At 43.5% G+C, this 24,941-nt stretch overlaps 1 protein-coding gene across 1 annotated transcript; it reads right to left on the minus strand.

The window, feature by feature from the left end:
* Window positions 1-23,445: 23,445 nt before the first annotated feature.
* On the minus strand, window positions 23,446-24,697 carry LOC123150965 (tricin synthase 1). The gene is made up of 2 exons (XM_044570763.1): window positions 24,420-24,697; window positions 23,446-24,302 (listed from the first exon to the last, which is right to left on the minus strand). Exons 1-2 carry the CDS (start codon window positions 24,590-24,592, stop codon window positions 23,732-23,734), a joined length of 744 nt encoding a protein of 247 aa, XP_044426698.1. The 5' UTR covers window positions 24,593-24,697; the 3' UTR covers window positions 23,446-23,731.
* Between the last annotated feature and the right edge of the window lie 244 nt (window positions 24,698-24,941).

A 24,941-nucleotide genomic window follows, 5' to 3' on the forward strand; every position in this document is an offset into this window, starting at 1 on the left:
CCCGCTCCACGGACGCCATATTCAACTCCACCGGCCCTGCTTTACCGACGCCGCAGCCTCATCTTGTTATTTTGATTTGTACTCCTTCGGTTTTTCTCTTTATCGTGCAACTGTTCACTTACCACAGATGAGCTTTCTTGTATGTCGACACGCGCCGCAACCGTAGCACCGGAGCCGCTTCAGCGACGGCGACAGCCGGCCCAAACTCAACCGCAACACGAGCACCAACGACGATCCATAGCTATCAAGTATGACAACGATACCCATACGCCACCGAGAATCAGGTACTATTATCCAACGGCCGGCGCCTACGTTCACTTTCCTAGCATAAGCACCGCACCTTTGAATTTCTTCAGGGCATCATTCCGTTTTTCATGAGACGCGTTATTCTGCTTGCACCTGTAGGGCCATACTTCTGGCAGTGAACATGTTACATGTGCTAAATTACATACCAGTGCACATATAGTTAATATGCTTTAGTTTTGTTCTGATGCCACCTGTTGGTTCCATCAGACTGCTTAATGTTCTTTATGCTTAATTACACATCAGCAAACTAGCATGTGGTTCCGCTGCTTTTTGTTTGTTTTACCCTACATTTTCTGATGCTAGCTATTACATCGCTGCTCAGAGCCTCTGTTCATTACTTGTTTGTGTGTTCTTGATCTTCCCAAGTTTCATGACTAATTTGATGCTTCTATTAATTATGGAGCTGCCAACCCCATCAAGCAAAATATTTGTTCTTTTAGGGCTGGCACCTTGAACAAGCATAAAAATAGAGGAAAGCAGATATACTCCCTCCGATTCTATTTACTCTGCGCATAACTCTTGACCCACATACCAAGGAGGGCACTGGTTTAATTTTTCTGGACTAATTTTCCAATTAATTAGGGCAGAGGCGGATGGGGCGGGGCACAAAAGGAAACCAGCGCTAGGAATCGACAACGCGCAGACTAATACGAGAAAACTGAGAAAAAGTTATACACAAAGTAAAAAGAATCAGAGGGAGTATTGTCGTGTATGCACACACCCTTCTTTCATTAGTTTAGATGAACCATTGATGATCAATTTGGACCAGTGCATGCGACTAAAATTAATTTTACCTAAATAGATGGTGTAGAATAAACTACAACAACTAGATTTGCAACCACGTGATGCTGACGATATCTTCAAACAACATTGCAACAGCAGCTAGGCTTCACAAGAACATATGGTAAGCCAGTGTGTTTTAGTACATGTGAAATGTAATGCGAGTGGGCTGCTTTCTTGGCTTGTGCCCTCAACGTGTAATCCTACAGAATTACAAATAGTTCAGTTGTCTGCTTTGCTGTATTGCTTGATTCGAATGCTTATTTGTTGTTACGCTATACCTGAGTTGGCCAATATGTTAGCAGTGCCTGCTGTACTATCGTAAAGAAATGCATGCCTATTTCATTTGAGTCCTTAACTTTTCCTCTCAACTTCATCACAAGACTGTCTTCGTAGTTTATATGAGGCCACACTGTTAAGTGCTTTCTCAGATTATTTCAACTGCTTAGATGCCTTGGCAACTTAAATATAGGGTTGTACACTCCCTTTCAACTAGGGATGTCAACTGGGTCCGGTTTAATCCCGATTAAAGTCCACTAGTGGTATGATAGTTCAAAAGAGTTTTTGTTTTTTTGAGGAAAATGAACTAGGGAGGTAGCAAAAACTAACTAGATGGGACTGGCGGATTTCGTTTATTTGTCACTTACATCCCTAGTTTCATCTTACCATTTTAATTTCTTTTCGGCTGATGCTGCTTCGAACCATTTAAATATAGTTTGCCATGCTCGGCAATAATTCATCTGTCATTTACCATGTAAGCTTACTGCCTGGATCATACGATAACTATCTCTTACTGATGTCCACCAAAACCTTTCAGGATGCCGTTCACACTAGGACACAATGTACAACCCCAGAATCTATTTGTGAAAGCAGTGCGCCATCCATGTTACCAGATGGTAGCAGTTCAGAGGCAACAACGCTGGAGAGCAGTCTGAGCACAGATATTATAGTGCTTGAGGCTCTACTAGAGGCAGAAAGAGATGGTGTGGCTGCCATGAATGAGGTAATATTTATCTTGAGGCTGGAAATTACGGAATTAGCGGCACACATTATGCAAGCAACCCAAGAATTGGAGGAAGTAAGAATGTTGCATTTGAAGACGGAGGAGGTCCTGCTGTTTCTGCTATTTGAAGCCCAAGATAATCTTGGTTTTTCTTTAGATACCAGTTGAAATTTTCATTAGATTATTGTACTTGCATGTTGTGTCATGTCTCTGAATGGATTATGTTGCAAGACCCCCTATGTTGTCCATGTGTTGTAATGATCCAAATTTTTTAGGCGAGGTAATCCTCAGTACTTGTATGATTGACATAAGTTGAAATGTTTGTCGTGTGAGCATATTGTATTGGATGAAATAACTGTTTGACTCAGAGTGTATCCAACCTACTGAATTCAAAGATCATGGCATTTTAAATCATAATCATATATAAAGGTGGAATAAATCTTTGTTGTGGTTTTGAAGAAATAAATAACAAAACGTATAATTATCTGTGGATATTTGTAATTGAATACAAATTGGATTTGAATTTAGTTTGCCAGGTCCCAGGGCAAACATGAATGCTAATTCTCCCAAGTTTTGAATGAAGCGGCTAAACACCCACTATAATTTGTGGGCTGCTCGAAGCAAGTGTTTGTGAGATGGAAATTACTGTCTACCCCTGACACTTGACATCCTTATCGACAGGATTTACACTGCTGTCGATAGGGGTAGACTAGTAACTTCAATCAGACGTGACACGACGGCCTCTGAGCCCATTCAGACACGGTGGGCGCCAAACATGGGTGGCAAAACACATTTGATTCAAGCTCGTCCGAAAGACATGTGTCTCTTCCTCCATTTCTTCATTCATACACGGTGGGCGACAAAACAAACTCTCCTCGTCCGAAATCCATGTAGGCTTATATTTTAAATAGGGGCTGATGTGTAACTTCCATCAGACGTGACACAACCGCCCTACCTGTCATCCCCGTTCATACACCATGGGCGCCAATTGTGGGCGGAAAAACACCCTCTCCTCACCCGAAATCGATGTAGGCTAATATTTTGAATAGGGGCAGATGTGTAACTTCCATCAGACGTGACACAACCGCCCTACCTGTCAGCCTCGTTCATACACCGTGGGCACCAACCGTGGGCGGCAATACACCCTATCCTCGCCCGAAATAGTTACCGGCAAATATTTGGGAGATGCGAGATTACCGTCCTATCCCCAACCGACGCGATGTCCGAAATTTTAAACGGGGGATAAGTTTGTAACTTTCCCCCATTTCAGAGAAGCGTGTCCCAAAGTTTGAGATCCCCCCCTCCATTTCCCCATTCATACACCGTCGGCGGCACGACAACCTTCGCACTGTGGCCAACCTCCTCCGTCTGCCACCCCATCCTCCACCTTGCCGGAGCCGCTACCCCTACCCCGTCATCCACTGCAAGAGATGGACGTCTCACTAGGATCCTTTCATCGCCTCCTCTCGCTTCATCGGTGCCGTCGTCCACCTTGCCGTTGCCGCTCCTACGACCGTCTCATCTACGGCAACAGGATATATCCCCCGACCCGACCGTCTGCCGTCTAAAGTCTTCTTCCCCGTCGCCGACAGCCATCGCACCCGCAGCACCCTCAACGTATCAGCATAGGCCTACACAGTGTCGCAAGAGAGGTGGTACTCTTCCATATGTGCTTAAGTTATTGATCTCACCCAGAAAATAGATCGTAATTTGTTTACTATACTTTTCTCGTCCGTACAAAATCATAGTGGCAAGTTGAAAGCAAACATTGGTTGCGAAGTAGCTTTGTCAGGTTTGCACCTTCAGATCCGCCATGGCACGGGCACTATACTCGTAAAGCTTATGGTTTCCCCCCTTTATATTCAATACCATCATCGTAGGTGCTTCATGTCGTGCTAGCACTACTCCTCAAGACCTCAACCCAAAGCTTACGTGTTGAAATACAAATCTGATATGATGCTCATATCACTAAAACAGAGAACGTTTATTTGGTCACCTAATGTTCCTATATTCGTTTCGAAAAGCATTTGCGCCACCCACTGGTCCAGCTAGTTCCACTTTCCTGATTTTTCTCTTGATGCTTAGGGTTTTCCCCTTTTATCTACTCTACTATGATCTGCGTAGGTGCTTTCTGTCGTACTAGCATTACTCCACCCTTCAAGCTAAACAACACAACACTCAGAATTCGAAAGCTTAGTTGTTCAAATATGATTGTGATATGATACTGATATTAGTTAACCGACACATTTAATTGGTTAGCTAAAGGTCCCACTTGAGTTTCCAAATGCATGTCGCGACATATAGAGAGACAACATAATTGCATTTCTTTGTCACTTGTTGACCGTACTTTCTTGTCCATACCAAATCTTAGTTGTTATTTCAAAGCAAACATCGGTTGCTAACTACCCTTTGCGCGGTTTGCAGCTTCAGATCTGCCATCCCACTGCCACGGTCAACACTGTACTCATCATGCTTATGTTTTCCCCATTTTATGATGACCACAATCAGCCTACGTGGTTCGTGTCGTAATAGCACTGCTCCACCCATCGAGCTAAACAAGCTTAGTTGTACAAATTCATATCTGATATTATTGCTGATATTAGTAAAACTGAGAGATGTTTAATTGGTTAGCTAAATGTTCCTACTTTAGTTTCGAAATGCATGTGAGCCACATATGGAGAGACCGGAAAGAATAGTATTTCTCTGTGCGCTCTGGTTCATCATGGGTGGCCAACCGACATTGTATTAAAAGACTTGTAATATCTTCAATCTGCTTGCTCTTCTGCTCTTCTTTAAGATGATACTCTTCTCTTGCGGTCGACTGGTCAGGTCGAGTTGTTCTCCCTTAGTATATTTTGAATCTGTCAGGTCAGGTCGACTTGTTCTTCTTTACTATATGTTGAAGCTATCATCTGCGAAGTGTCATCACTTCTGGAGCTCTCATATTTTGAGTAGTAGGCCACATTATATTAATGCACACAACAAATTACAGCATGCATGGCATCTTTTAAAAGAATTGCAGAGATAGCACAAAGGGGTTTACAGGGAGGCAGTATTGGATTAGAATCACTTCTGCATTACAAAGAAAATCTCACTTGTTTTTATGTTTTCATGCATGTCAGATATTGAACATTATCAAAATGAATATGAGAATGGGCGCACGAGAGGAATATTGCGGAATGATCCACTGCCTAACAAACTTGGCATGGTGGAGGATGGCCTATCTTATTCACCCATCAAGGTGCTTGCTCTAACTTTGCAAAGTTGTATTGGTCGCACATATTTTGCTTCTGACCTCTTGCATTACTTCTACTTTGTTACACCATCTTCTTAGTTTAAGCATCATATATGAGTATATGCCATACCTATCCATTTTCTGTACCTATTCCATGTGTCGTCACACTATGTTTTTCCAGTCAAATGTTGTTCTTTCGTAATAGGTGTCCAAAAGGAAGAGGGTGAGTGCAGGTCGTCAAGGAGTACAAACTAGGTATTTGTAAAAGGTAGTGATACCTGTTAAATCAGATAGATCAGCAGCCACAGAAAACACAGGCCCAACTGTACCACACTTTACCCCTACTCTAGTGGCCAAACCCCTATTAGAACTGTTGGGAGCCCCGCGTCAGGTATTGTCTATGATATCAATTCAAAATTTGAACTCCTAAATTTCTGCTTGTGCCTTACCTTCTCTCTTGTATGAAAACTAATTTCAGATGAATCTCCTTGCTCAAAGGATCATACAATCTCAAAACAATAATGGGCTCTGCATTGCTCTTGTCAGTACCTCTGTCCCTTTTGCCTTGTATCGTTGTACTTAATTAATTGCTATTTGATTATGTATCATCAGTTTGCACCTGAGCTTCATTATCCTCTGTTTCTTCCAATATTATTTGATCTATATTTACTCTTTGCAAAATGTAGAATAATGGCAACGCTTATAAAGAATTTTCTTTGGGGAATTTATTGAATTATCCTTCCATCAACATGGAGAAGGGATTTGTCCAGCCCGTGTTAACATGTAATGTAAGTTCATCCTTCTCAAGCCTTCAAACTTTGTTCTAGTATAGATTTGGATAGGCATGATTTCCTCCACTGTTGTTTGCTTTGCTGTTTACATCTGATTGGATGTTTGCAACAACTACCAGTTTCAAATTGTAGTTGTAAAAACATGTTCCTTATGCAGAACAGATCCATTTATTTGCTTATATAATTGTGAAACATGTTACGTGTCTCCTTGTTTCTCTTTCAGACTCGTATCTCTTACGCCAGGCAGAACTTTAGGGAAGATAGTAAGCCAAACCATCTTGAGGACAGCTAGATGACCCCAAGGTCCTGTCTTGATGAAGACAGTGAGTTGAAGCTACTCACCAGCAGGTGTGAGACAACCTCTGTGCAGTCGCTGCCTCAATCAGTTCGACTTCTTCAGTCTCAACTTAAAGCGGAAAGGCTTGCTTCAGCTCAGCTCCGACTTGAAGTCAAAGATGCAATGAAGATGTCAGAGGACTGCCGTGCGCACCATCATGCCTTAAATCTAGTGTTGATGCATCTATCGTTGACACAACTGAAGTCTACTCAGCTTCTTCAGCTGTTTGGGGGGGCCCGACCTGGCCAGGCCTAGTGCCTTCTAAAATGCTCTCAGTTTTGTATATTCTTTTGTCGGCGCATTTATTTGCACTGGTGGCGAACTTTGATGCCCAGTGGATGTAATATGTGTGATAGCCGTGATAGCCTAGCGTAAGTTGCTTGCTTATTTATTTCCTTGTTGTCTTGTTTATTTGTTTGCTTCTAGTCATTGCAGTTCTTTTTCCACGGTTTGCTAGTGGCTGCAATAACCTATTTTTTTAAACTAGGCCACACTAACCATGGGCTAATATTTACTATAGTGACATTGGGCCTCCTACGGGCCGTAGAAACAGTGGGCCTTCTACGGGTCGTAGAAACAATGGGCCTTCTACGGGCCGTAGAAACAATGGGCCTTCTATGGTCTGTATCATCAATGGGCCTTATACGTGCAGTATGATCGATGGCCAAACATGGGCCAATAATAGGCCGCATTATGGCCGTAAACGGGCTAGAGTTGGAATCGTCCGTTCATGGGCCGACCATAATGGGCCATCGTTAATTGGTCGTATTTGATGACGCTATGTTAACCGCCCAACGTATTAATGGACCACAAACGGGCCGACTGTAACCACGGGCTGAATTTGGCCCACAAGCAGAAAATGACAGTAACGGGCCGTAAGTAAACGAATGCTGGAAATGAGCCCAAGAATAAATGGGCTCTGAGAAGGCCGAAAGATAACATGGGCTGGAAACGGCCCAACGGAATAATGGGCCGTTAATGGGTATAAAGTGATACACTGTTCATTACGGGCCAATTTCACCACTGGCCGTTAATGGGTGTAAAGTGATACACTGTTCATTACGGGCCAGTTTCACCACGGGCCGTTAATAGGCCAAGAGTTACATAGGGCCTCATATGGGCCAAAAGATGTCATGGGCCATACATGGGCCAGAAGTGAAAATGGGCTGGAATCATATTGGGTGGCCCAGATGACGCTACTGGGCCTAATTCGGATAGGGTGTAACGGGCCTTGGGTTAGCGGGCTGTAAATGGGCTATATGCGAACGTGTCGTTAACAGGCTTTACATGGGCCAGCCCGCCACCTTTTGACCAAGTCAAACAGGCCAGCCTTTTCACAGGAATGGGCCTCTGTTGGGCCGTGCCACGTGTCGACGTATCATAGGCGCCCATCTGACCCACTGACGAGCTGACACGTGTTTCGTCTGGCCAATAAGAATTTTACACGTGGAAATTTCCCATTGGTCGGGGCTATTAGCGGGTTATTGGATCCAAAACCCGACCCGATAGCGTAACAGCGTTACGTTACGGTGGATGCCACGTGTCGGTCACCCTTGACGAAAGCACTTCTGTGGCGCGTGATTTATCGTCATAGAAGTGGACACTTCCGTGATGATAATTTTGGTAATGTCATGGAACACTTCTATGACAACACAGGTATGACTATCTTGATTTTGTCATAAATTTGTCATGGATGTACATGCATGACAAAAAACGCGACCTACTGTGACAAACACGTATCATCACGGAAGTGTATTTTTTTGTAGTGCTTTGTAGCATTTGCCTGGCTGGTCTCTGTGTCATCCTGAGAGGGGTCAGCGTCAATAAGATGTACAAAAAAAGGAGCCAAGGGAGTCAAGTTCTACCTCCGACTCATCATCCAGAGTAAATTGATCTGTTGCATCTATTTTCTTCTTGGTGGGTTTCTTGGGAGCTTTGGTCTTTCCCTGGCCTTTTTGGCCGGCTTATATTGAAGCTTCTTGTTCCAAAAGGGAGAGTCAGCCTGAAGAGAGCAAGATAATGAGGCAAGTGCATCATATGAGAGTAATGAATAAAGTAAAAAGGGCTTCAATAACTTACATCTGGAGCCGGGTTAAGAGTACAGAAGGGGCCCAGACCCATTTTGCTGCACTTTTCTAGAGTTTCTCCAAGTAAAGACTTGGTCATTTCATTGAGATCCTTTTCTTTAAGGCATGTTGAGTTGTACCGCAAGGGGTCGTTCACATTGCCTGTGTATGTGCACATTAAGCCGAGGCAGCGGCTTAAAGGCAAGGTCCTCCAACTAACCCAGCATCGAACTAGATCAACACCGATCAAGCCATTTTCCATGAAGGATCTTATCTTGGTAAAAGTGGGTCCATATTTGGCTCGTTCAGCGGAGCTGATCCTGTTTGGGAGTGGGTGCCTTGGGTTGAGCCGGTGGATACGGAAACCTGGCAGAGGATTCTCCCCGCCGAAGAGGTGTCTTGGCAATAAAACCAAGTCTGGTTCTAGTCTTTGGGGTGACTAGGAAGCGCAGCTGAAGGAAAGCTGGCATCTCTTCATCTTTGGATATAAATTCCACCTAGTTCAAGACTAGGCCCATCTGTCATCTCTATGTGGCGGTTCAAATAATAATATTCCCTGAAGAGGTCAACACCGGGCTCCTCTTGAAGGTATACTTCACAAAAGACTTGAAAATTGCAGATGTTGGAGACTGAATTGGGTCCGGTGTCTTGAGGGTGAAGCTGATAGAAATTTAGGACGTCACAGAAGAATTTTGAGCTGGGCGGTGAGAAGCCTCAGAGCATATGATCAGAGAAAACTATAACTTCTCCTTCCTTTGGTTGAGGTGGAAGCTCAGCCCCTGGAACCCGCCAATGGATGACATCCTTAGATGGTAAAACGCCCATGGCAACAAACTCTTGGAGAGTCCGTTTTGTGACATTGGAAACGACCCAGTCGCAGGAGGTGACGGTCTTAGTCATTTTGATCAGGTGAAAACCTAAAATGGAAATCATGGCAGGTCAGGTTTGTGGTGATAAGCTGCCCGATGGTGAAAGAAGGTAGGTTTATTATGAAGAATCAATTGCTGAGAAAGAAGAAAATTAAGGGCGTGATTAAGTCATGAAGGCACAGTCGGACAAATGTTAAACTAAGGGTAATGCTAGCGGTTTAATAATTCATGTATAAGCCGGTTAGCACTTGGTGGGTTACAAGGTATTCTTTGAGCCGCCCATACCAACAGTGGTCAGGCAGATGGTTACAGAGCTAGGAATTGAATAAAATTTCACTAAGTGCTAGGCAAACAAGTTTCACAGATTCTGCCTATGATTTCAGATCTACGGTTGTTTGAAAAATAGATGGAAATTATTAAACCTAATATACAGAGGACGAACTACTACATTGAGGTTGAATCTGAAACAAAAAGGAACTTGTCTATGGATACAAGTGGATGTTACCAACTGATATTACGCCACTCCTGTGTCGTTTGGGGATTGAGCGAAGCCTAAACAAAGCAACTATGATGAAATTCGATGAACGCCGACGAACTCGCAAAAGGTTGGTGATCTAATGCAGATATGAAAGGCTAGGAAGCAGTACCTGGCAGTGGAGATGGAGAGCAGAGGTGCGCCGCGTTTCTCTAGTCCGCTCAGGTTGATGCAGCAGCCGGTGACAATGTCGTTGATGAAGGAAGGCGGCGGCGGAGCTCGGGTCGCAGTGGCGTCATGAGGAAGGAGAAGAAGAGGAAGAGATAGGTGTAAAAAGTGAAGAAGATGACCCCTTGTCCCTATTTATAAGGAGGTGAAAGAATGGCATGCGTGGAAATCAAGGAGGCGAAATGATTATGTTAAACGATGCAAGTGCCTCGATTCTCGGGAGGTCCATTAAGATAAAGATCCGTTGAGATATCTTGGGCTTTGTGCGGAATCAATGCACCTGACGTCATGGAGGGTTACAATATTTCTGCTTATGTGGTGTCATGGCGGGTTATATTGGTCTGATGAAGATTCGACACTGATACATTCAGCTAAGTTAAATAGTGGAGATTGATATGAAGAAGTTCAAATCAACTAGGGGCCTAATGTTGGGGATATATCTCCTAGGTGTGATCCGCCTAGGAGGGGCCAGGTTACACCGTTGGTGTCTTAACATGAAGAAGGTCCAAGGAGGCCCAAGGAGAAGTATGAAGACGACGACTCTTGGAGGCAGGCCTGGTAAAGTCCCAAGACCTGGGCCTGTGAACCGCCGTATGAAGACTTGTTCTGTAATTCATAATTAGTTAGAAACCGAGCCGGTTACATTGAGTGAGCCGGCCGGGACTCTGTAAGCCTCCGGGTCTCTGCCTGTGTATATAAAGGTGAGACCCGATGGTGGGTTAACTCAAGAAACAAGCAATCGAGAACTAGGTCAAGCGTATTCACTCCCTTGTAATTGAGACTCAAGCAATACAACTAGAAGCAGGACATAGGCTTTTACCTCGTTGTGAGGGGCTGAACGTGGGTAAACTCTCTCTGTCCTTTGTCCTGTTCAACCCCTTCAAGCTAACCTAGTTGCGATGGCTCCACATCTAAGTCCTTTCACTGGGCATCTGCCGTGACAAATCCACGACAGTGCCCAAAGAAATTATGCTACGTACCACTGAAAAAGAATTTTTAGCAGTCGTGTTTGCTTGTGATAAGTTAAGATCCTACATTGTTGATTCCAAAGTAATTATTCACACTGATCGTGCTGCAATAAAATACCTTATGGAAAATAAAGATGCTAAACCTAGACTCATTAGATGGGTTCTCTTGCTACAAGAATTTGATTTACATATCACTGATAGGAAAGGAGCTGAGAAACCCGTAGCTGATAACTTGTCTAGGTTAGAAAATATTCTTGATGACCCACAACCTATTAAAGATAGATTTCCTGATGAACAATTAGCTGTAATAAATGTCTCTCATAACACTCCTTGGTATGCTGACTATGCTAATTATATTGTTGCTAAATACATACCACCTAGTTTCACATACCAACAAAAGAAAAAAAAATCTTATATGATTTAAGACATTACTTTTGGGATGACCCACATCTTTATAAAGAAGGAGTAGATGATATTATTAGACGTTGTGTACCTGAGCATGAACATGAACAAATCCTACGGAAATGTCACTCTGAAGCTTACAGAGGGAATCATGTGGGAGATAGAACTGCTCACAAGGTATTGCAATCTGGTTTTTATTGGACTACTCTCTTCAAGGATGCCCGTAAGTTTGTTTTATCTTGTGATGAATGTCACCAAATTGGTAATATCGGTAAGAGTCAAGAAATGCCTATGAATTATTCACTTGATGTTGAACCATTTTATGTTTGGGGTTTTGATTATATGGGATCTTTTCCTTCCTCTAATGGGTATAGTCATATTTTGGTTGTTGTTGATTATGTTACTAAGTGGGTAGAAGCTATTCCAACCAGTAGTGCTGATCATAACACTTCCATTAAAATTCTTAAAGAAGTTATTTTCCCGAGGTTTGGAGTCGATAGATATTTAATGATTGATGGTGGTTCACACTTTATTCATGGTGCTTTCCGTAAAATGCTGGCTAAATATGATGTTAACCATAGAATTGCATCACCCTATCATCCTCAATCTAGTGGTCAAGTTGAACTTAGCAAATAGAGAAACAAAGTTGATATTACAAAAAAGTGTTAATAGTTCCCTAAAGAATTGGTCTAAGAAATTAGATGATGCACTTTGGGCTTACTGAACAGCATATAAAAATCCTATGTGTATGTCTCCTTATAAAATGTGAAAGTGCGTTATATCGACTAGAGGGGGGGTGAATAGGCATTTTTTATGAAAGTCTTCAAAATGTGGAAGTTTTGAAGACAAATGATAGAAATAAACCTATTACCATGCAGCGGAAGGTAGACTACACTAGGCAAACCATAGTCAAGTATTCAATGGAGTGAAAGCACAATGACTAATAGCAACAATGTAGTAAGGATCAGGTAGGAAGATATTATGAAGCCAAACAGAACACGCAGTCACTCAGTGAAAACAAAAGATAGTGCAATCATACAATGACTTCACAAGGACCAACAGTAAGTAAAGGGAAGGGAAGGATGAAACCAGTGACTCGTTGAAGACAATGATTTGTTGGACCAGTTCCAGTTGTTGTGACAACTGTACGTCTGGTTAGGGGGGGCTAGGTATTTAAACCTGAGGACACACAGTCCCGGACACCCAGTCCTGAACACGCAGCTCAGGACACCCAGTCCTCACCGTATTCCCCTTGAGCTAAGGTCACACAGACCTCGCCCAATCACTCTGGTAAGTCTTCAAGGTAGACTCCCAAACCTTCACAGACTTCGTTCACCGGCGATCCACAATGTCTCTTGGATGCTCAGAACGCAACGCCTAACCGGCTGGAGGATTCACAGTCCTCAAGTGTAATAAGTCTTCAGATCACATAGACAAGAAGACTTAAGTGATGCCTAACTCTATTTGGCTCTGGGTGGTTAGGGCTTTATCCTCGCAAGGAATTCTCTCTCAAAGGCTTCGAGGTGGGTTGCTCTCAAATGACAAAAGCCGTACTCTAACTCTGAGCAGCCAACCATTTATGGTTGTAGGGGGTGGGCTATTTATAGCCACTAGGCAACCCGACCTGATTTGTCCGAAATGACCCTGGGTCACTAAGGAACTGACACGTGTTCCAACGGTCAGATTTCAAACACACACGGCAACTTTACTTGGGCTACAAGTAAAGCTGACTTGTCCGACTCTGGACAAGATTTGCTCTCATAGTCTTCACTCGAAGACATAGGTTTTGGTTAAGCATCACTTCAGTCATTCTGATTGGTTCTCTTGGACCCCACTTAACAATACGGTGGTTCCTATGACTCAACAAAGAAGAAACAGAACTACGAAAGATCTAAGTCTTCGAGCTCCATAGGCTTCATGCGATGTCTTCTCTTGTCATAGTCTTCAATGAGAATATCTTCATAAACCACCTTTGACATCAATGTCTTCATACATTTTTAGGGGTCATCTCTGGTAGGAAAACCGAATCAATGAGAGACTTCTACGTGTGTTATCCTGCAATTCTCACAAACACATTAGTCCCTCAACTAAGTTTGTCGTCAATACTCCAAAACCAACTAGGGGTGGCACTAGATGCACTTACAAAATGGTTTATGAAAAAGCTTCTCATTTGCCTCTAGAGTTAGAACATAAAGCATATTGGGCAATTAAAGAACTCAACTATGATTTCAAACTTGCCGGTGAAAATAGGGTATTTGATATTAGCTCACTAGATGAATGGAGAACCCAAGCCTATGAAAATGCCAAATTGTTCAAAGAAAAAGTTAAAAGATTGCATGATAAAAGAATCCAAAAGTGGGAATTCAAAGTTGGTGAATATGTTATTCTGTACAACTCTCATTTCATATTCTTTACAGGAAAACTTCTCTCTAAATGGGAAGGACCATATATTATCGAAGAAGTTTACCACTCTGGAGCTATCAAGATTAATAATTCTGGAGGTACTAACCCGAAGGTGGCAAATGGTCAGATAATTAAACACTATATCTCAGGTATGCCTATTAATGTTGAAAGCAATATTTTCCAAACCATGACACCGGAGGAACATATAAAACAAACCTTTCGGAACACAATAACCGAAAATAGAGGAGGTGCGTGATACGGTAAGTAAATGGACTCCAAAAAATCCGCAAAAATATTTTCCGTCAGTTTTGGAATATTAAAAAATAGGAAAATAAGAAACAACCAGGAAGGCAACCCTGGCGGGTACAAAACACCGTGCCCACCTCGGTTACTTTTCGGACTCCGTTTTCTCCCATTTGCTTGTTCCCCAAGATAAAAAATCTTTATATACCCCCCAACGCATTGACATGTGTATCGCGGAGAAATCCTCTGTTCTTCTTTCTTGTGGTTTTCTAATGATCTATCAAGCCAGGAATTATGTATTCTCCCTCCTTTGAAAAAGTATAAGGAGATGCTTGGTTAATGAAGATGGAGCTAAAAAGAGAGGAACCGAAGAAGATCAAGGAAGTCGCAGGAGATCAAGCTCCAAAAGAAGAAGAAGAAGAAGAAGAAGAAGAAGAAGAAGAAGACATCCTTCAACCTTACTATGATCAAGAAGAAGAAGAAGACATCCTTCAGCCTTACTATGAGCATCTTACCCCTACTGAAATTGAAGCTTTTTTAGGATCAATGAAACAGTTCGTGTGCAAAATAAATATCTCACTCGTGAAAATATTCTGTTGCAAGAACATGTTATCGCCCTCCAAAGCATCATTCGTAGATTAGAGTACCTCCTGAGCCTGAAGTGTGACGCTACTACATCGCCACCATCATCATCACCACCTCTTCCTTCATCACCAAAGGAGACTTGAGTTCATGGTATGGGCACTCCCCTTGGCTTGTGCCAAGCTTGGGGGAGGTGCCCCGGTATCGTATCACCACCACTATCTTTGCCCTTATTTATCTTAGTTCGATCCTTAGTTATCTTTTGAATTGGTTGAATAAAAGTTTAGTTCGAATCCTTTCTTTTTGAGTGTTTTCTTAGTGATCTATCTATATATGTAATCGTGTGCTAGATATATAATAAAGATTAGTTCAAGTTTCGCTTTCTTTACATTTATGTTTCAATAAAAATAAATAATGAAAAGATCATATGCTAATCTTATGGTAAGTAATGACATCACATAAAGAAAAGTGTAAGTGGTAAAATTTATTAGAGATTGACATTCTTAACATTGGTCAATGATACAATTCATGAAAGAATTAATAAGGGAAGAGAAGATTCACGTGCAAATACACTATCTTGGACATCTTTTATGATTGTGAGCCTTGTGTAAAAATAGTTGGTGTTGGACAAGGAAGACAACGTAATGATTTATGTTTGTTCATATTCACATAGAAGTTATATTGTCATGGATCATTTAACTTGTGGTGCTTGCTCAATATCTTTGCTAGCCAAAAATTCCGCACTAAGTAGAGATAATACTTGTGCATCCAAAAACCCTTAACCCAAAATCTTACTTTGAGAGTTCACCATACCTACCTATGGATTGAGTAAGATCCTTCATGTAAGTTGTCATCGGTGCAATAAGGCAATAAAAATTGCTTCTGAATGTGTTGGATCATTTAGTGTAAGAGAAAATTGAGCGTTGTATGAATTTGTGATGGCAAAATAATAAAAGCGTCAGACTACATAATGAAGGTTGCTATCATAAGGGGCAATATAACGTGACGTTCTTTTGCATTAAGGGATTTGGCATAAGAACAAATAAGCGCATGACAACCTCTGCTTCCCTCTGCGAAGGGCCGATCTTTTGATTTTTTGCATTTACTTTTATGTATGAGTCAAAGTATTCTTCCCTATTCCTTTTTATTTTCTCTTTTGGCAAGCATCATGTGGTGAGGAAAGATCTAGGCACATATATCCTGCTGGATATGAGTGGGCATGAGTTATTATTGTTGACATCAACCTTGAGGTGAATATATTGGGAGGCGAAATTATAGCCCCTATCTTTCTATGTGTCCGGTTGAAACTTTTCGCTCATGGGTATGCTGTGAGTGTTAGCAATCATAGAAGATTAAATGATGGTTGAGTATGTGGACTTGCCAAAAGGCTCTGATACGTGTCTCTTTCTAAAAATATGATGAATTGTAGTTGCAAAGTCGACTGAGAACATAGTTTGTCGGTTTTCAGTAAGGTTTATGCTTTATACTTCCATGTTGTGATGAATTGTTACTTGTTCATGAGAAGTTATATGATAAAAGTTATTTGGTAAAGTTTATGTTAAAGTACTTTACTATTATAATAATATGCATGATGCTTCTATGTCTGTATTTTATTTTTGTCGACACCTCTCTCTCTCTAAGCACGTGGACATGTTTTTTGATTTCGGTTTTTGCTTGAGGACAACCGAGGTCTAAGCTTGGGGTAGTTGATATGTCCATTTTGCATCATGTTTACCTATTGTTACTTATAATGTTTTCATGCATAATAATGCTTTTAGGAGTAATTCTTGTGCCTTCTCTCTCATAATTTTTAAGGTTTACACAAAGAGGGAGAATACCGGCAGCTGGAATTATGGACCTGAAAAAGCATGTCAGAGCTACCTATTCTGCACATCTCCAAATAAGTTGCAACTTCATGGAGATTTTTTATGGATTATTTAAGAATTATTGGAGCAAATAACTACTAGAGGGGTGAAGGAAATATGCCCTAGAGGCAATAATAAAGTTGTTATTTATATCATGATAAATGTTTATTATTCGTGCTAGAATTGTATTAACCGGAAACTTAGTACATGTGTGAATGCATAGACAAACAAAGTATCCCTAGTATGCCTCTAATAGACTAGCTCGTTAATCAAAGATGGTTAAGTTTCCTAGCCATGGACATGTGTTATCATTTGATTAACGGGATCACATCATTAGAGAATGATGTGATGGACAACACCCATTCATTAGCTTAGCACTTTGATCGTTTAGTTTATTAATATTGCTTTCTTCATGACTTATACATGTTCCTATGACTATGAGATTATGCAACTCCCAAATACCGGAGGAACACTTAGTGTGCTATCAAACGTCACAATGTGACTGGGTGATTATAAAGATGCTCTATAGGTGTCTCCAGTGGTATTTGTTGAGTTGGCATAAATCGAGATTAGGATTTGTCACTCCGTGTTTCAGAGAGGTATCTCTGGGCCCTCTCGGTAATGTTCATCACTATAAGCCTTGCAAGCAAAGTGACTAATGAGTTAGTTGCAGGATGATGCATTACGGAACGAGTAAAGAGACTTGCCAGTGACGAGATTGAACTAGGTATGAGGATACCGCCGATCGAATCTTGGGCAAGTAACATACCGATGACAAAGGGAACAACGTATGTTGTTATGCGGTTTGACCGATAAAGATCTCCGTAGAATATGTAGGAACCAATATGAGCATCTAGGTTCCGCTATTGGCTATTGACCGAAGATGTGTCTCGGTCATGTCTACATAGTTCTCGAACCCGTAGGGTCCGCACGCTTAACATTCGATGACGATTTGTATTATGAGTTATGCGATTTGATGTACCAAAGGCTGTTCGGAGTCCCGGATGAGATCACGGACATGACGAGGAGTCTCAAAATGGTCGAGACATAAGGATTGATATACTGTCCCATGTTATTCGGACACCGGAAGTGTTCCGTATAGTTTCGCATAAAACTGGAGTGTCGGAGGGGTTACCGGACCCCCCAGGAAGTAATGGGCCTTTATGGGATTTAGGGGAGAGAAAGGGAAGCAGCCATGAGAGTCCCCCCCCTATGGGAGTCCGAATAGGACTAGGGGACGGGGGCGCGTCCCCTCTTTCCCTCTCCCTCTCCCTCTCCTTCCTTCTTCTCCTACTTGGACTAGGAAAGGGGGGAGTCGATTCCTACTTGGAGTAGGACTCCCCCCTTGGGCGCGCCCCCTAGGTCCGGACGGCCTCCTCCTCCCCTCCTTTATATACGGGGGAGGGGGCACCCCATAGACACACAAGTTGATCTTTAGCCATGTGCGGTGCCCCCTCCATAGTTTTACACCTCGGTCATATTGTCATAGTTCTTAGGTGAAGCCCTGCGTCGGTAACTTCATCATCACCGTCACCACGCCATCGTGCTGACAATACTCTCCCTCAACCTCAACTGGATCAAGAGTTCGAGGGACGTCACCGAGATGAACGTGTGCAGATCGCGGAGGTGTCGTGCGTTCGGTACTTGATCAGTTGGATCGTGAAGACATTCGACTACATCAACCGCGTTACTAAACGCTTCCGCTTTCGGTCTACGGGGGTCCGTAGACACACTCTCCCCCTCTCATTGCTATGCATGTCCTAGATAGATCTTGTGTGATTGTAGGAAAATTTTGAAATACTATGTTCCCCAACAGTGGTATCAGAGCCAGGTCTATGCGTAGATGTTATATGCATGAGTAGAACACAAAGAGTTGTGGGTGATAATAGTCATACTACTTACAACATGTCATATTTTGATTCGGCGGTATTTTTGGATGAAGCAGCCTAGACCGACATTACATGACCGCTTTCATGAGACTGGTTCTACCGACGTGCTTCGCACACAGTTGGCTGGTGGATGTCTGTTTCATGTCATACTTTAGTTGAATCGAGTTTGACTACGCCCTGTCCGTGTTGAAGGTTAAAACAACACACTTGATGAAAAATCGTTGTGGTTTTGATGCGTAGGTAAGAATGGTTATTGCTAGAAGCCTGTAGCAGCCACGTAAAACTTGCAACAACAAAGTAGAGGACATCTAACTGGTTTTTGCAGGGCATGTTGTGATGTCATATGGTCAAGATGTGATTATATAAATTGTTCTATGAGATGATCATGTTTTGTAACAGTTATCGGCAACTGGCAGGAGCCATATGGTTGTCGCTTTATTGTATGAAATGCAATCGCCATGTAATTGCTTTACTCTATCACTAAGCGGTAGCGGTAGTCGTAGAAGCAATAGTTGGCGAGACGACAATGATGCTACGATGGAGATCAAGGTGTCAAGCCAGTGACGATGGTGATCATGACGATGCTTTAGAGATGGAGATCAAAGGCACAAGATGATGGTGGCCATATCATATCACTTATATTGATTGTATGTGATGTTTATCTTTTATGCATCTTATTTTGCTTAGTGCGGTGGTAGCATTATAAGATGATCTCTCACTAAATTTCAAGGTATAAGTGTTCTCCCTGAGTATGCACCGTTGCTACAGTTCGTCGTGCCAAGACACCACATGATGATCGGGTGTGATAAGCTCTACATTCACATACAACGGATGCAAGCCAATTTTGCACAAGCAGAATACTCAGGTTAAACATGACGAGCCTAGCATATGCAGATATGGCCTCGGAACACTAAGACCGAAAGGTCGAGCGTGAATCATATAGTAGATATGATCAACATAGTGATGTTCATCACTGAAAACTTCTCCATCGCACGTGATGATCGGACATGGTTTAGTTGATATGGATCACGTGATTATTTAGATGACTAGAGGGATGTCTACCTAAGTGGGAGTTCTTAAGTAATATGATTATTTTGCATGTCTATGTTGTTGCAGATAAATGGCCCGTGCTACTGTTCCTTTGAATTTTAATGCGTTCCTAGAGAAAGCTAAGTTCAAAGATGATGGTAGCAACTACACGGATTGGGTCCATAACTTGAGGATTATCCTCATTGCTGCACAGAAGAATTACGTCCTGGAAGCACCCCTAGGTGCTAGGCCTGCTGCAAACGCTACTGATGACGTTAAGAACGTCTAGCAGAGCAAAGTTGATGACTACTCGATAGTTCAGTGTGCCATGCTTTACGACTTAGAACCGGGACTTCAACGATGTTTTGAACATCATGGAGCATATGAGATGTTCCACGAGTTAAAGTTAATATTTCAAGCAAATGCTCGGACTGAGAGATATGAAGTCTCCAATAAGTTCTACAGCTGCAAGATGGAGGAGAATGGTTTTGTCAGTGAACATATACTCAGAATTTCTAGGTACCACAACCACTTGACTCAACTGGGAGTTGATCTTCCTGATGATAGTGTCATTGACAGAGTTCTTCAATCACTGCCACCAAGTTACAAAAGCTTCGTGATGAACTATAATATGCATGGGATGGATAAGACAATTCCCAAGCTCTTCGCAATGCTAAAAGCCGCGGAGGTAGAAATCAAGAAGGAGCATCAAGTGTTGATGGTTAACAAGCCACTAGTTTCAATAAAAAAGGGCAAAGGGAAGAAGAGGAACTTCAAGAAGAACGGCAAGCAAAGTTGCTGCTCAAGTGAAGAAGCCCAAGTCTGGACCTAAGCCTGAGACTGACTGCTTCTACTGCAAAGGGACTGATCACTGGAAGCGGAATTGCCCCAAGTATTTGGCGGATAAGAAGGATGACAAAGTGAAAGGTATATTTGATATACATGTTATTGATGTGTACCATACTAATTCTTACAGTAGCGCCTGGGTATTTGATACTGGTTCTGCTGCTCATATTTGCAACTTGAAACATGGGCTACAGATTAAGCGAAGATTGGCTAAGGACGAGGTGACGATGCGCGTGGGAAATGGTTCCAAAGTCGATGTGATCGCGGTTGGCACGCTACCTCTACATCTACCTTTGGGATTAGTGTTAGACCTGAATAATTGTTATTTGATGTCAGTGTTAAGCATGAACATTATATCTGGATCTTGTTTGATGCGAGACGGTTATTCATTTAAATCGGAGAATAATGGTTGTTCTATTTATGTGAGTAATATATTTCATGGTCATGCACCCTTGATGAGTGATATATTTTTATTGAATATCGATAGTAGTGATACACATATTCATAGTATTGAAGCCAAAAGATATAAGTTTAATAATGATAGTGCAACTTATCTGTGGCACTGCCATTTAGGTCATATTGGTGTAAAGCGCATGAAGAAACTCCATGCTGACGGGCTTTTGGAATCACTTGATTATGAATCACTTGATGCTTGCGAACCATGCCTCATAGGCAATATGACTAAAACTCCGTTCTCCGGAACAATGGAACGTGCAATAGACTTATTGGAAATAATACATATTGATGTATGCGGTCCAATGAGTGTTGATGCTCGTGGTGGGTATCGTTATTTTCTGACCTTCACAGATGATTTGAGCAGATATGGGTATATCTACTTGATGAAACATAAGTCTGAAACATTTGAAAAGTTCAAAGAATTTCAGAGTGAAGTGGAAAATCATCGTAACAAGAAAATTAAGTTTCTATGATCTGATCATGGAGGTGAATATTTGAATTATGAGTTTGGTCTTCATTTGAAACAATGCAGAATAGTTTCGCACCTCACGCCACCTGGAACACCACAACGTAACAGTGTGTCCGAACATCGTAACTGCACTTTATTAGATATGGTGCGATCTATGATGTCTCTTACTGATTTACCCCTATTGTTTTGGGGTTATGCTTTAGAAACGGCTGCATTCACGTTAAATAGGGCCCCATCGAAATCCGTTGATACGACACCATATGAACTGTGGTTTGTCAAGATACCCAAGTTGTCGTTTCTTAAAGTTTGGGGCTGCGATGCTTATGTGAAAAAGTTTTAACCTGATAAGCTCGAACCCAAATAGGAGAAATGTGTCCCCAAAGAAAACTGTTGGGTACACCTTCTATCGTAGATTTGAAGGCAAGATATTTGTTGCTAAAAATGGATCCTTTCTAAAGAAGGAGTTTCTCTCGAAAGAAGTGGGAGGGAGGAAAGTAGAACTTGATTAGGTAACTGTACCTTCTCCCTTATTGGAAAATAGTTCATCACAGAAATCAGTTCCATTGATTTCTACACCAATTAGTGAGGAAGCTAATGATGATGATCATGAAACTTCTGTTCAAGTACTACCGAACCTCGTAGGTCAACCAGAGTAAGATCCGCATCAGAGTGGTACGGTAATCCTGTTCTGGAGGTCATGTTACTTGACCATGACGAACCTACGAACTATGAAGAAGCGATGATGAGCCCAGATTCCGAAAAATGGCTTGATGCCATGAAATATGAGATGGGATCCATGTATGAGAACAAAGTATGGACTTTGGTTGACTTGCCTGATGATCTGCAAGCCATAGAGAACAAATGGATCTTTAAGAAGAAGACTGACGCTGACGGTAACGGTAACGTTACTGTCTACAAAGCTCGAGATCTGGTGGGGGATTGTTGGATTATAGATGAGCTTAGGCCCATATAAGACAATAATCTCTGGTTAATCTCTAAGGCTCATTTAGGTGCATGGCAAGTGGTGGGAAATTTAGTAACATACTACTAGTAGAGTGAGAGTGAGACATCTTTATAAGGGCTGCTTTACCACATGCCATTGGGAGCTTGGAAAGAGAAATTGTACACACGTGCTCCTCCTCCTCCTCGACCCGCCTCGCCTCGTCGCAACACACATGTGCGCCGCAGGTTGCAGGAATGAGCCGAGCCGAAGCTTATTTTTGCCGGTCAGAAATGGTTAATTAATCTCGGATTAACTAATGAGTCGATACAATAATGCCATTGTCCAAGACGTTGGGCCGTGGGATGTTCGCAGACTCAGTCGTGGGAGTGATCCCAGGCCCATCCACATGACGGCCTATATAAGGAGGCGCGGGCCAGTGGAGTGAATCATAACTCAGTTTACTCAGTCCCTCTTGCACAATCCTAGACATCATCTAGTGTTCCTTTCTCTGTGCTGCTTCCGGCAATCCCATATCGACAACCGCGTGCACGGTTGGTCGGAAGAGCAAGTGCCTCCGGAACCCTGTTGTTTGAAATCTTGCCTGGAAGAACGGCAATAAGGTTTTTCCGGAGCGTCTCGACGCGACTGCTCCCGACCCGTCCCCGCCTCCGTCCGCCTCTACTTCCACTACCTCCCCTACATCGACATCTTGGTCGAAGACGCCGCCGCCAAAAAGAAGGCCATGGACGACGCCGAGGCTGCTGCTGCTGTCGCCGCGTTGGCCTGGCCAACCGGAGGGTATGATCTGTTCATCCCTTGTTTACTCGTTCATGTGTTGGCCGTATATATGTTGTTCATAAATGTTTCGGTTCTGTGTATTGTACGCATTCACATACTTCGATATGGGTATGAGATGCATACCGTATTTGCCATGTTTACAGTATACTCGTGAATTTGATTAGTTGCTAATATTTCTAACAGATAATACTAACAAATGTACGCCCTCCATCTTATAATGTAAGACGTTTTTGACTTTATATTAAAGTTAAAAAAACGTGGTTATGGGACGAAGGGAGTAGCTAGGATGGTGACTCGAAGACGTGGAGTTTAACAGAGTACAACATCGATCAGACAACTCCGTGTCCCGTCGCTGCATGTTGTTTAATCACACCCCCGTCGCTGTGCGTTACAGCACATCCGGCGTGTCTCACCGTCTCACGTTAAACAATCCAATCGAGATAAACTTAACAATGAGGCGGGTGACGACAAGGACATCCACATGCACGACAACGTCATCGCATATCGGAACACCATATATAGTACAGTAAGTACAGCCACTCCTCTCAAAGTTGAAAAGCCAAAAAAGTTATTGAAAATTCGAAACCATCGGATGCTTCACGCTAAACCAGCGCTGGCAGGGAAAAATAATACAATTGATTAGGATAAGCGGCTGGTAAGGAAATGGACTCCAGGCACGCACGCAGGCCGGCAGGCGCGCGGCGGATCACGATCACGCCGGGACGGGCCGGGCCGGACGCCCGCCCGCCTAGACGAGGCGGCGGCAGATGGTGACGCCGTCGGCGATGGCGAGCTGGCAGACCTCGATGCGCGGGTCGGCGGCGAGCTTGGCGTTGAGGTCCCTGAGGGCGGCGGAGAAGCGGGTGTCGAGGTCGGACATGGGCGTGCCCGCCGGCAGCGCCACCGTGCCGCCCCACAGCGTGTTGTCGTAGATGATGGTGCCGCCGACGCGGACCAGCTTCAGCAGCTGCTCGTGGTAGCGCACGTAGTTGGGCTTGTCCGCGTCCACGAACGCGAAGTCGTAGCTGGCCGCGCCCTCGTCCTCGACGAGCAGCTCGTCCAGGCGCGCCAGGCCGGTGCCCTCGCGGAAGTCCACCTTGTGCGCCATGCCGGCCTTCTCGATGAAGGGGCGGCCCACCTCGTAGCACTCGCGGTCGGTGTCGATGGCCACCACCTTGCCGTCCTCCGGGAGCGCCAGCGCGGTGGCCAGCAGCGAGTAGCCCGTGAACACGCCCACCTCGATCGTCTTCTTGGCGCCCGCCATCTTGATCAGCATCCCCAGCAGCTGCGCCTCGTCCGACGACGACTGCATGTAGCCCCTGGATCCGAAGAATCAGAGCCAGATCGATCAGCAACCACAATAACGAGTAGTAACAACGATCCATCGACGTGCGAGCGTGCATGCAGAGGAAGAAGAAGATGATGATGATACGTACCATGGGTGCTTGTCGGTGATGAGGCGCAGGTCGCGCATGCACTCGTGCTCACGGGGGAAGACGGTGGTGTCGAGGATGTAGGTGTAGAGGGCGTCGCTCTTGAGCAGCGTCTTGTTGGTGCTGTCGATGCCGCTGTGGACGTTGGCCACGGTGTTGTCTCCGTTGGGCGCCATGGCTCTGCTTGGGCTGGTGGCGCCGAGGTGGTAGGAGGAATGAGTTGGTTCGATCGAGTGTATGTCCACCCACAGCCTCGACGTGCCCGTATATATCCACTGGCCTCTGGCGGGGGTTGGTGAACCACGGATCCACCAACCAGCGCCTTGTAAAAGAAGCACCATCGATCACTAACAACTAGCTTTGGCAGGAGTGGTTTTTTCTCCTCCTTTAATTATTCTTTCTCTGGCGTGTCGACCCCGCCCCTCCAATCGTGCTAGCCCATGCGGCATGCATATGACGATGATCAATCACGATCAGATTCCTACCACCACCAACCTCCCTGCTCCGCTGTGCATCGATCGTGGA

Source organism: Triticum aestivum, chromosome 7A (genome assembly GCF_018294505.1).
Source record: "Triticum aestivum cultivar Chinese Spring chromosome 7A, IWGSC CS RefSeq v2.1, whole genome shotgun sequence".
NCBI classification, from domain to species: Eukaryota; Viridiplantae; Streptophyta; class Magnoliopsida; order Poales; family Poaceae; genus Triticum; species Triticum aestivum.